Below are 13,664 nucleotides of genomic sequence, written 5' to 3'. Positions count from 1 at the left end.
GATCTCATGGAGGCATTTCCTCAACTGAAGCTCCTTTCTCTGTGATAACTCCAGCTGTGTCAAGTTGACACAAAAATAGCCAGTACAGACTTCAACTTCATAGTTTCTTTCTTGCCGTTTGTGTTGTTACAGAAAAAATGCAAAAAAAAAAAAAAAAAAGCAGATGTGTATAGGACACCCAGAGAAAACCAAGTTGCTCTGTTTTTCCATTTAATTGACAAGGACTGCCACATGAAGGCAGCTCTTAAAATGATACACGGGTAATCACCAAACCTGGGTCCCACACTCTCGCTGACAGCATCTGTTTTATTTCCGAGTCAGGTGTTTTAAAAGGTAGTCAGAAATTACAGAAAATCTGCAAGGACAACACACTTGCAGACTTCAGGTTCCAACACGTACTTGACAAAATAGAATAGTGAGACTATAATATATGAGGAAATTGTTTTTCCAAATCAAATTATAGAAACTTGGAAATCACTGTTAGGACAAATATTGGCTTGGTATTTTCAACTTATGTAGTTCAATACCATAGCATAAACACTTTTGAGGTTATATTTTCTTTATACATGTGGTTAAGCTTGGCTTAATAAACTTTTAGTAACTTGTTTTATTCTTGGTTTCAGGCGCCTGATCACAGATTCAAAAGTTAAATTAAAATATCAACATTTAATAACAAATAGCTTTGTAGAGGTAAGTGGTTTATGTTTTAGCTTTCAAAGCTCTGTTTATTAATAGAAATATACTAGTTATATTCTTTTTGTTGTAGTTTTGTTTTGTTTGGCTTGGTTTCTTGAAATGTCTCACAGTGTAGCCTCGGCTGGCCTTTAACTTGTCGATATCCACCTACCTCTGCCTCCTAAGTACTGGGTGCCCTATGTCTGAAATACTAGTTTTCAAACCAACATGAACCTGTTGACATATTTAGAATACTTACTTAAATCATTTTGAGCTGTGCTGATTAAATCCCCCCCCCCCCCCCAAAGACAGGGTTTCTCTGTGTAGCCCTGGCTGTCCTCGAACTCAGAAATCTGCCTGCCTCTGCCTCCCGAGTGCTGGGATTAAAGGCGTGCACCACCACGCCCGGCCTAAATTACCTTTTTAATAGAATTTTTTTTCTTTACTGTTCTTTATTCTTAGCAAAGAATTTCACTATGTTATTAAACATGTCATAATCATGTTGGGTATCCTAACATTGTTAGTTCTCTAATTGTCTTATGATTCATTGCCAATAAAGAATACTGTAGTTATCGACTGGAGAGATGTTTCATGGTTAAAGTACTGACTGTTCTTCCAGAGGACACAGGTTCTATTCCCAGTGCCTTCTTAACATCATTTGTGGGCACCACTCACTAATATGGTTCATAGGCATACATGCAGGCAAAATATACACCCTCCACACACATAATTTCTTTATTTATTTTATACAGTTTTTTTTCTATAGGCCAGTTGTCAGCAAATTATAGCTTTCCTGTATTTGTAAATAGAGTTTTATTTGGAGGTGGATATACTAGTGTATGATTTTTAAACCCCAGCAGTCAGGGAGGCAGAGACAGGTGGATCTCTGTGAGTTCCAGGACAGCCACAGCTATGCAGAGACACCCTGTCTCAAAAAACAAAAATATCTACTGGAAAAAGCCTGTTGCATATTTGTTCTTACTGATTTTTGTGTCTCAGTGGCAGCTACTACAGAGAACCCTATATATAGGTTATAAAACAAAATTATTTTTTTCCTCAGGTTTTTTGGAAAGTGCCAGTGCTCACTATAGTAACGTCAGTATAGCTTTGTATTTTCAGTCTTGAGAATAGTCTTTGTCTGTGTTAGAGATTAAACAATAAAACTGCAAGTTAATGTTAATGTACCTTTTGATCAGTGTACTTTAATTTTTGTCTGTACATTGGAATCTAGGACTCTCACATCTACATGTAATGCAAGTGACCTCCTAATGAGTTACATGCCCATCCAGTAATTTGATTTTTGAAGCCTAGTACAGAATGTTGCTTAAGGCATGTCTTGTTCATGTAATAAACATACGTCATAGTTTGTGTTTTGCCTGGTTGGGGTGGAATACACCTGGAAATCCCAGCACTAAAGTGGCTAGGTCAAAGAGAATCACAAATTTGAGGGAGCTCTGGTCTACCTAGTGAGATACCTTGTCTTAAAACAGAGAGACAGAGACATAAAACAAAATTAAATACTGTTTAAGTGTCTGTGGGATTTGTAGGTAGAATGAAAGATATAGTTCTTACATTTTATAGAATTAAAAGTTGAAAGATGGGCTGGGCGTAGTGACGCATGCCTTTAATCCCAGCACTCGGGAGGCAGAGGCAGGTGAATTTCTGAGTTCGAGGCCAGCCTAGTCTACAAAGTAAGTTCCAGGACAGCCAGGGCTACACAGAGAAACCCTGTCTCCAAAAACCAAAAAAAAAAAAAAAGTTGAAAGATAAGTAATTTTGTGAGGGTCTGGGAATGCAGCTTTGTGGTAGAAGGCTTCCCCATCAGATAAGAGTTTGGATCCCTAAAACCAAAGTAAACAAATAATGAAACCACAAACTTAACAACACTGTAGAGTTGGGGATGTTGCTCAGTTGGTAAAGTACTTGCCTAAGGTGTGGTCCTTGATTTTGTTCCCAATATTCAACTGAATAAATTGTAAGAATTGCTTAACATTGAATAAACTTCAATGTAATCTACCATATTTTTAACAAAATAAAATAGAAATACCATCTATCTCCCCAGATGCTAAAAAAGTTAACACTCAATTTCTGACTAAAAGATGATAATTATGAGAAAATATTACATATAATATGTATTATAGAAGACTATAGTGGGTTTTATATGGTTTTGTTACTTCTCTTTTGACCTTACTAGATGTTGTGTAGTTTAACTTGCTATCATTTTTAAGATGTTTTAACTTGTGTTTCAGTGCAACCGACTGTTAAAGTGGTGTCCTGCCCCAGATTGCCACCATGTTGTTAAAGTCCAGTATCCTGATGCAAAACCAGTTCGCTGCAAATGTGGCCGCCAGTTTTGGTAAGCAAGTGATTTCCTAGATGAGGGAAGTTAATATAGGGTTTCTTCTACCTTTTCTTTTTAATCTTGATAATTAAATGGGAAACTTCATGCTGGGAAATAAATGATACTAGTCAAAAGTAGTACGTATTTCTTTTAAGTAAGACACAAATCACACCTTAAGTTTTGTTCTTTCCCTAATGCTTTCATCTTTTGGAGCGTTGTGCATGTATATGATAGTGTGGGGGTGGGGTGTTTTGTTTAAGGCAGCCCAAACTGACCTCAAACTCACATTAATCCCTGCTCAGTGTCCCAAGTGCTGGGATAAGCATGTGCCATCATACCAGCTGAATGTATTGTTCATTGGGGGAAAATGATGCAGTAATTATAATTTTCTTTATATTTCACTTTAACCTTTAATTAGAGGAAACTTAATCCGGGTTAATTGCCTTTTTTCAACATTCAGAAAGTGTGTGTGTGTCTCTGTCTCTGTCTCTGTGTGACGTTTTCTTGGGAGAGCTGTCCCTTGTACATGCTTGATGAGTGTGTGGTGGTGTCTTGGGGAGCAAATCCTGTCAAAGCTTAATGGCAGTGCTGAGCTACTCAAATTGCTTCTTGTTTTACTGTATTTTGTTTCATCTGGCTCTTGCTGTCTTCCTTGTCACAGATTAAGAAGTAAAGACTGTGTGGCTTACTTGAAAATAATAAATTTCCTTGATTTAGACAGAGTTTTAATCTAACAATAAGAAAATATGTAGGTAATTTTGGTTGTTTAGGTCATCTGTCCTGATAACATGGGACTTTAGAGTTCTATAGTGTAGGCTTCTGTCTATTCAGTAGATGTCATTAAATCAGGAAAATTTCAACACCAAATATTGGGGAACATCTCAGTGTCTCTGAAGTGTTTTATTGGCTTTTTTTTTTTCTCTAAATGGGTAGGTAGCCTGAGAATTTCTCAGTTTGAAAGTTTTTGTTCCGTTTTTTACATCCAAGAGCCCAACTGTATCTTCAACAATGTTTATTCAGTCAAATATTGACTTCGTTGTTTGTCCATCTCTACCACTTCATAAAACAGTATGGTACAAATAGTTAAGTCAGGTTCTACTTTTTACAGTGAATAGTTGTCCTCGAGTTTGCAATAACATCATCTTCATTTTCATCAGAGACATCCCCAGAATGACTTTTCTTGGCCTTAGCTCCATACACCTTCTCTTTAGGACTGCTCTGTACTCTCAAGATGACTGAGACTCTCTCTACACCTCTTTTTTTCATTATCAAGTCTCATGACAGCCAATATCTCTGTTTGCCTATCTATATTTTCAAATGTTCAATATAATATATTTCTTTCTAGCACACATCCCAACCACTATTACTGTATTCCAAGTCTGCTTCCTCATTTTAGGCCCACTTCTCATCAGCAGTTTCCTTTCTTAGCCTGGTAATCTGCTATAACAAAATACCAAGATTGTCTAGTATTTACATGGCAAGAATTTATTTTGCAAGCTGGGACGTCCTGCGTCAATGTGCTGGTGATTACTTACATTGGTGTAAGTTTACTTTTTGCTATATAGAGGATACCTTGTGAATAATCTCACATGGTAGAAGGAACAAGGCCTCAGTCTTCATTTCTTTGATCATGAATGCAGTCCTCATGACATAATTAATTACCTTACAGATGTTCCTAATATGTGTGTGTTGGGTGAAACAGGCGGTTGTGGTTTTTTTGAGAGAGGAATCTCTTCTACATTAACCCTGGCTGTCGTAAAACTCATTAGTAGATTACACTGGCCTCTTGAAGTGCTAGGATTAAAGGTGTATGCCATCATGCCCAACAACCCCTGCCTTTTAATGCCATCTCACTGGTGATTAGATTTCAACATTAGAATCAGATTTGGGGACATGCAGGATCTAGCAAAAAAGTAAAATGATCTTAGTCTTTTAAAGAAAAGGAGCCATATAGAGCAATCAGATAGATGTTTTGCTGGTATTCTAATACTGTTCTGATTCTTTAAAAACAGCCATAGAAGTAATAAATACCCAAATTGTTAAATAAATAGCCAAAATAATTAATACTCAAAGAGCAAATGAATTCACAAATTTGTAAGCACATATAAAATACAAATTGTATTGATAAAGATCAATCGTGTGTTAGTATTTTAGAGTTTAACCCTGTGATCTAGACAGACTGGTCAGTAAAGTGTTTGCAAGAGTAAAAACCTGAGTTCTAGAACCACTCAAAGCCAGGCACACTAACACATAACTCCATGTGTTCCTGTGGTGACATAGGAAGCAAAACCAAGAGAATCACTTGGAGTTTGTGAACAGTAACAAAGGGAAGAGAGACAGACCCTGTTTCAAACAAGGTCAAAGATGAGGAAATTCGTTGTTTTCCAACTTGTTTTACTATAGCACACATGTGCCTGCCACCACACATAAAATTTACCTTTTTTGGGGGTGGGGGTGGGGTTTCGAAACAGGGTTCCTCTGTGTAGCCCTGGCTGTCCTGGAACTCACTCTGTAGACCAGGCTGGCCTGGAACTCAGAAATCCACCTGCTTCCGCCTCCCAAGTGCTGAGATTAAAGGCGTGCGCCACCACTGCCTGGCTGAAATCTACCTTTGTAACAAGATGAGAAGGTGAAATATATTCCACACCTACTTTCAAATTTATTTTTAAATAAAATATGTAAAGATTTATTTAATATAGATTTACTTATGTGTATGAGTTTTTCCTGTTTGTATACCACATGCATTCAGTGTCCTCAGAGACCAGAAGAGGGAATCAGATTTCCTTTAACTGGAGTTAGGAATGGTTGTCAACCACCATGTGGTGCCTGCAGTCAAGTCTGGGTCCTCTATAAGAGCAACAAATGCTATTCCTTAGCCATGTTTCTTGTTGTTAGGAAATGGCTGTGGAATACACTTAAAGCTCCTCACTTTTCTGTTCTATCACATTCCCTGTGCCTACCTTGTTAGAGAAAAATCATCTCCTTGACTTCATTTAATCACTAATTTCATTTTGTATGAGTTTTATTAAATTTGTTGATAGCTCCATACACATGGAGTGCATTCTGATTACTCTTGTCCTTTACCACTGCTGCCCTGCAGATCCCACATTCATATCTTACTCTGTGACTCACCGACTTCACTGTGTGTAGTTCACTATTAGTTTGGGCTCTTTACAATGAGTCTTCCCCTGACCACCATTTTGAGACAAGGTGTTATGTGACCTTGAACTCCCCATTTTCCCTCTCTTGAGGCCTAGATTCAGTAGCTACCCTGCCCATAAGCCATAAGCATTTATTTTTCCTTCATTTATGCCCCTTGAATGGAATATATATGTGTGTGTGTATGTGTGTGTCTGCGAATACACACACACATACACACACACATGCTTAGTGCTGGAATTACAGGTATGAGCCACGAGGCCTGGTTCTTTGGTTTGGGGAAGGGGGAGCTTGCCTTATTTTGCTTTGAATAGATTGGTTAATACTATTTCTCTCTGTGGAGCTGAGTTTAATCTGTTCACATTATTCAAGGATTTGCCTCTTTGTTTCTAATGTATTGTTTACTGTATATTATTATGGAGTTGTGAATTAATCAGCTAGTTGGAGTACAGAGTGAATGAAGATAGACTATATATCAATGAAGTGTTACCACAAGCTTCTGAGTGCAATCTGAGCGAGTCAAGCAAGGCTTACTGTATATTTTATTATATAATTGTTGTACTACTACACACTAATTCTTAAAAAAAAATCACTAAAATAAACAGACACATTCCTTGATTTGGTATTTCTCATTAATATAGACCTTGCTGACAGTACTGGGGAACTGTAGAGTGTGAAATGGTTGTTTTTTGTTTGTGTTTGTGTTTGTGTTTGTGTTTGCGTGTGTGTGTGTGTGTGTGTGTGTGTGTGTTTAAACTTATACTAAATAGGATTAATTATTTAAACTCTTGGTGTTCTTTTCAGCTTTAACTGTGGTGAAAATTGGCATGATCCAGTTAAATGTAAGGTGAGGTTGGTTTTTGTTTTTAAGGGGATGCTATATTTCTAAGATTTGATTAAAGATAATAGCTGTTGATTTGTTCTGACTAACAAAAGATTTTGTTCTTTTCAAGCGATCATTGCAGGTAGTCTATAAGTGCAGTCCTTAGGATCAGGCTCCCATTTGGTCTTAGAACATCCATGGATAGGTTTTAGGTTAATTTGATTTTTCCTCAAGGTTCCCAATTCCCCACTCACCTTTAACCAGGCAAAATTATTGATTGGTTACTCATATATAAATGAGATTTTATAGCTACAAATTTTCCTACATTGAGACTATATCTATTGAAAATCAATTGCTTTTTGAGTCTTATATTTAAAGCTTGCCTTTAAGTGCTGAAACAAATGGCTATCCTTAAGCCTAGTTATATTCTAACAGTTGTTATTTTCAAATAGTGGTTGAAGAAGTGGATTAAAAAGTGTGATGATGACAGTGAAACTTCTAATTGGATTGCAGCTAACACAAAGGTTGGTCCATCTGTGTGTCTCCCCTGACCCCACCCACACCCCAACTGTTGATAATGAACACATGGATATGGGTAAGTGTATAAGCATTAGCGAAAGCAGTGTGAGTTTATGTTGGTATGGGCCTTGTGATAATTTTTATCCATGCTCGCCCACCCACCTCCGATGGCTGCCTATTTATTCCCTTTCAGGTGTTTATTTGGACCAGCTGTAAGGCAGTGTGGCTCCTTTAGTGTAAAAACACTTGAGTTCTCCTGTACAAGTTAAATTTGCTAATCTTGACTGCTTTGCTGCCCAAGTATGAGGAACTGAGTTCAGATCTTCAACACCCATGTAAAAGAGGTGTGACCACGTGCACCTGTAACCTTTAGTGCTAAAATTCAGAGATGGGTGGATTCCCTCAAGGTCAGTGGTTATCAGCCTAGCTGAATTTGAGAAACCCCAGGTTCAGTGAGTGTGTCTTTAGAGGAACAAGACTGAGCGATGAAGCAGGGCATCCAGCATCTTCTTCTAGTCTCTTGTACATTCCTGTACACACCATGTCTATATCACTCAGATTTTCAAAAGGTTTTTTTTTTTTTCCTTTTAAAGCCAGGCATAGTGGCACACATTAATTATTGCACTTGGGAATCAGACTCATCTCTTTGTGAGTTTTAGGACAGCCTATTTTACATAATGAGTTATAGGGCAGCTAGAGCTTTGTAGAAATATCTTATTTTAACAACAAAAACCTCTTTAAGTACAGTTTAAAAAAAATGAGGGGCTGGAGAGATAGCAGTTAAGAGCACCGACTGCTCTTTCAAAGGTCCTGAGTTCAAATCACAGCAACCACATGGTGGCTCACAACCATCCTTAATGATATCTGATGCCCTCTTCTACTGTGTCTGAAGACAGCTACGGTGTACTTATAGATAATAATAAATAAATCTTTTTTTAAAAAAATGAAAAATTTGAGCTTCAGTATGAATTCAGTTTGAAAGTCAAGGTCCGCTTACCTGCTTACCTGACTGTGTATACCAGACTGCTTATATATGGATTCTGTGTGGCCTAGAATTAGTTTCTTTGTTATTTCCATTTTGTCATTTATTCATGAGACAAGCAGGAATAAATAACACCATTAAAAGATTTACAGGTTTATGGTGCATATAAAGCCCTGAAAAACAGTGCATGGAAAGTCGGTCTGCAGCTAGGTGATGGCACTGAGCATTGGGTAGAGTAAAACACTTACCTTCAGTAAAACTGTGTTCAAAAATATTGTGATTGTTTTTATTTGGGTGGGGAGATGGCTCATCAGTTTTTCTTCCGTAGGACCCTGATTCATCAAGTCCCAACACCTGCATGGCTGCTCACCACTTTCTATAATTCTCTTTCTAGAAGACAGAATGCCCTTCTGGTTTCCATAGGCACTTGCACACAGATGGCAAACACACAGACATACCCTTAAAAATAAAAATAAATTTTAAAAAAGTATTACATTTTTGAGTCTATTAATACCCAGTAATAACCAGGTGGTGATAGTGCACACCTTTAATCCCAGCACAAGGGAGCCAAAACCAGGTGGATCTTTGTAAGTTCAAGGCCAGCCTGTCTACAGATCGAGTAGAACTGTTAACACAGAGAAATCTTGTCTTGAAAAACACAAACAAGCTGGGCGTGCGTGGTGGCGCACGCCTTTAGTTCCAGCACTTGGGAGGCAGAGGCAGGTGGATTTCTGAGTTCGAGACCAGCCTGGTCTACAAAGTGAGTTCTAGAACAGCCAGGGTATACAGAGAAACCCTGTCTTGAAAAAACAAAAAAGACCAAAAAAAAAAAAAAAAAAGAGAGAGAGAAAGAAAGAAAGAAAGAGAAAAACACAAATGAAAAACAAACAACAAAGCACCAAAACTAACGAAAGAGCCAGTAATAATATACTTTACATTTAATGATCTTTAATAGATTCTTACTACTTTTTAAAATAACTTATGTGTATAAACTCAAATAAAGTCTAGAACTAGCTTCTGTCCTCAATGGTATAGCATTGACACCAACTCTATAGTTTTTTTCCATAGGAATGTCCCAAATGCCATGTCACAATTGAGAAGGATGGCGGTTGTAATCACATGGTCTGTCGGAACCAGAACTGTAAAGCAGAATTTTGCTGGGTGTGTCTTGGCCCTTGGGAACCGCATGGATCTGCCTGGTAGGTTGGACAAATGGGAGAGTACATTCATGTAATTATAGGATGTCTACCATGTACAAATGATATTTCTGCCTTATATATAATTGCCTGACTTGAGCTAAAAAAGATTAATATTTCGTTTCAACAGTATATTCAAGATAACCACAGAGAGGTATTTTGTAGTCCTATTTCTCACAGGAATTAATAATTGAGATAAACCTATGCATTGAGATTTCATTAGTTGAAAAATTTGGAACCAGTAAAAGGAATACTGTGAATAGAGGTGGAGTAGTGTTTTCAGTTCATGATTTAAATTTTTAGTTACATTGTCTGGTAAGTCGTCTAGTAGAGGTTGTAAACTAGAGTTTAATGGCAGAAATTTACTTGTGTGTTTTCCTTATGCTTCACATCATTAGACGACAGTTTTGTTGTCTTAACTAAAAAGTGGAAAGCTACTGAACAAAGATCTGTATTTTTAGCTTCTCTTTGAAGTAGGCTTGCCTTCCTATTGGGAATAATTACCTAGAACTGGAAAATAGTCCCTTAAAATGGCCCACTGATGTCTAATTTTATGTTTTTCAAGACTGATAGTTAATGTTAGATGCATATGCCATTGTTAACTAATCTGTTGGAGATGAGTTCCAGGATGCTCTGTGAATACCAAAATCTGAGCATGTGTACGGTCATCATGTACACTTATGTAGTATTTGCATGCATGTGCCTCCTTCTGCATATTTTATTTAAATTATTTCTAGATTACTTAGCACACAGTAAATGTTTTGTAAATAGTGTTTTTTAGGGATAATGAGAAGAATAAAGAACCTGTGTGCTCAGGACAATTATGACTTTTCTTTAGGTATTTTTTTCTCCAGTAAAGATTGTTTCCATGAATGCATAATCCTTGAATACAAAAACTACCCTTGTTAAATGACATTGTTCCATGTCCTTCTATACTAATAATTTTGTTATATGCCTATTTATTTGGGAAAGTGCAAGTTAAATTATAGATGTATTTTGAGAAACACAGGAGCTAATACATTTCCTGATTTGAATTGAAAATGTTTCTGAGTGTTATACAAATGACCAGCTGTTTTTGATTTGTGGTACCTTCCTGTTGACTCCCTACTAAGTTGGAAGGGATAGAGAAAGTTAGGAAGTAGACTGCATTATAAAGTAATAGTAGAATAGTTTGGATGTTGTAAGGATTTTTCATGTTTGTGGTTCTGTATCGCACAGATGCTCACTCATGGTTCAAAAACTGCCCACAAGGCCTGAAGAGACCCTTAAATAACTTGAAATTAGAGTTCTAGAAGGATTTGGGCTACCCATTGTGTATTTTGGGAATCAAACTCTGCCCTTCTGCAAGAGTAGCAAGTGCCCTTAGCCATTGAGCCACCACTTAGACTAATTTACTTTTAACACTAAATTCATTTGTTTTATTTTATTTTTTAATTTGGGATAGAGGGAGGGATGGTGTTTTTAAGTCTTCCTATAGGGGTTGGGGTTTTAGCTCAGTGGTAGAGCGCTTGCCTAGCAAACGCAAGTCACTAGGTTCAGTCCTCAGCTCTGGGGGAAAAAAGTCTGGGGGAAAAATAGAAGGTTCAATGTTAACAGATGCTGTAGCATTATGTTAGCTCTCAACTTCCTGCCCTGAACTGCCTCTGTTCCTTAATGAACTGTGGTGAATCACACATTGAAAGTCTACTGCAATTGGTAGTTAAGCATTAAATAAGTAGCCCAAGTCAGAATGTAGTCTCTTAATAAAAGGTACATAGTAGCTAGGTATGGTAGCCTGTAGCCATAATCCCAGCACATGGGGGCAGTGCCAAGCAGATCTCTGAGTTCTGGGTCAACCTGCTCCATGTAGCAGATCTCAAACCAGCCAGGGCTACTTAGTGAGAACCTGCCTAAACAACAACAAAAAAAGGTAGGTAGTAACAAGGACAAAAGAAGTGCCAGTCATTTCTTCTCTGAGCTAATTTCTCTGGACAGGTTTCCTCCTCCTTCCATCCTTTTTTTACATGTCATTCAGTTTCAGAGTCTGCTAATAAGTCATAGTAGTGTGTAAAGTCCATAGCACAAGTAGCTCTTACATAGTAACTTGCTGATTATTGGTTCTTTGATTTATAAAAGAAGATAGACCGTGAGTATAGGATAGCTTAGGAGATAAGGTGGTCTCTTCAGAAGTAGAGTTAGAAGTTCAGGCTACATGTAAAAAATAAGCTATATACTACAATGTTTTCTTGTGGTTGTAGTGTAGCTGGTTTGGGATGGGCTTACCTAGAAGGTGCAGAATTTTCCACTTCATGGAGAATTGATCTAATCAATCCTTTAGACAATTGAAATATTATGGTGTATGGCCAGCCCTCCCAGTGTACTTTATTTGGTCTTTTATTTCTATTATTGCAACAATAGAAACCTTTGACTTCTCAGTTTATCTGTTGTAAAATAGAATGCTGGTTCTAGACAATCACTTAGTACACGTTCAAGTGCTACATTCTTTTCACTTTTTAACTGATTATGGTTTTTTGAAATCCTCTTAATTTTCTTTAAGGTACAACTGTAACCGCTATAATGAGGATGATGCAAAGGCAGCAAGAGATGCCCAAGAGGTGAGTGCAGCCACGGCAGCACAGCACTGGCTTGGGGTTTCTGACACAACGTAATTTTGCAAGAAGCATTCCGTTCTGAATTGTTGTAGACACTACAGTAAATCCTAAATGTGTTAAACTTAGAAGAGACTGTTTATAGTACTTACTAGTTCAGTTTTGTTTTCTGATACGGGCTCCCTAGCCCCGACTGATATCAAACTCGTGATCCTTTGGTTTCTTTCAGAGTGCTGATTATAGGCATGGGCATCATGTTCAGTCTTTTTGTTTGTTGTCTATTTTGAGACAAGCTCTGGCTTTGTACCTTGAATTTCCGAGTCTGAGGTTACAGGAGTATGCCCATCATGCTCTTCCATAAGGACAGTCGTGTCTATTTGCTTTCTTTTAGTTAGGCTAGTAATGTTGCTTACTTTTAGGTCCCAATGGTGGTATGATATCAGCACTCACTCCCACATTCTGCTCATTCAGAAAGGAGAGTAAGAGTTGAGCCGTTGTTGAGGGAATAGCAGCTGTTTTTGTATAGAGCACACAATGTGTCACTTATTTCCACTTTTTGTTTTTACGTCATTGTTCTTGTAGTTCTGATGGGTCACTTGATTTGAAATAGAATCTCAGGAGTTGAGATAGAAAAATGACCTGCTATTATTAGGGAAACGATTCAAACAGTAGACTTGGATTTATAGTACTTTGTTTTTGTTTTTTTTTTTGTTTGTTTCTTTTTGTTTTTGTTTGTTTGTTTTTTTAAATCTCGTAATTTTATAGTAGTTGTAGAACCATTGTTTTTTGTTTGTTTGTTTTTTTATACTTAGCCATTTTTATTGAAATCCCTAGAGACAAAAAAAAAAAGCTCTTTTTTTTTTAAATGGCTTTCCCAGCTGGATATAATGGAAACCATACGTTGCAAATGTTTGGTTTTGTTCAATTTTTAAAAGGCATTTCTTTATATAGGTGTGGCATATTGTTGTGTGCTTATAATCCCAATACTCTGGAGGCTTATAGGATCTTAAATTTGAGTCCAGCCAGTCTCCTCTCACTGAACACACAGACATTTAATCTTTTTAATTATTGGTAGAAATAAAGGGTACTGTGTCTTTTTAAATTACAAATAATGAATGTTTAACAAATGTATGTGATACTTTGGTCCTTTTGGGGTGTGTAGATCAAATAAAGCCATGCCTGATGGCACAGATGTGTAACCCCAACTACTTAAGGGAGTGTTTCAAGAGCATCCTGAGTACAAGGCTTCAGTGAGCCACAGAGAGAAGTTGAGGACCATTTAGTGAATTGGAAGCAATTCAGTGAGATCCTGTTTCGAAAGGATGCTGCCTGTGTGTGGAACTGGGAACATGGCTCATAGTTTAAAACAACTTAAAAATGC

At 37.3% G+C, this 13,664-nt stretch overlaps 1 protein-coding gene across 2 annotated transcripts in view; it reads left to right on the top strand.

Annotated features, from left to right (window-relative positions):
- The window catches only part of Arih1 (ariadne RBR E3 ubiquitin protein ligase 1), a 97,075-nt gene that overhangs the window by 71,784 nt on the left and 11,627 nt on the right, over positions 1 to 13,664 (top strand). For both annotated transcript variants that reach the window (XM_021171586.2, XM_029481142.1), the window contains 6 exons: positions 624 to 690; positions 2,925 to 3,031; positions 6,980 to 7,022; positions 7,451 to 7,522; positions 9,568 to 9,698; positions 12,232 to 12,289. In XM_021171586.2, coding sequence (XP_021027245.1) covers positions 624 to 690; positions 2,925 to 3,031; positions 6,980 to 7,022; positions 7,451 to 7,522; positions 9,568 to 9,698; positions 12,232 to 12,289 — 478 coding nt within the window. The remainder of the gene's footprint in view (positions 1 to 623; positions 691 to 2,924; positions 3,032 to 6,979; positions 7,023 to 7,450; positions 7,523 to 9,567; positions 9,699 to 12,231; positions 12,290 to 13,664) is intronic.

Source organism: Mus caroli, chromosome 9 (assembly GCF_900094665.2).
Source record: "Mus caroli chromosome 9, CAROLI_EIJ_v1.1, whole genome shotgun sequence".
Classification (NCBI taxonomy): domain Eukaryota; kingdom Metazoa; phylum Chordata; class Mammalia; order Rodentia; family Muridae; genus Mus; species Mus caroli.
The sequence above is the reverse complement of the archived record's forward strand: the minus strand, read 5'-3'. Positions and strand labels throughout refer to the sequence as shown.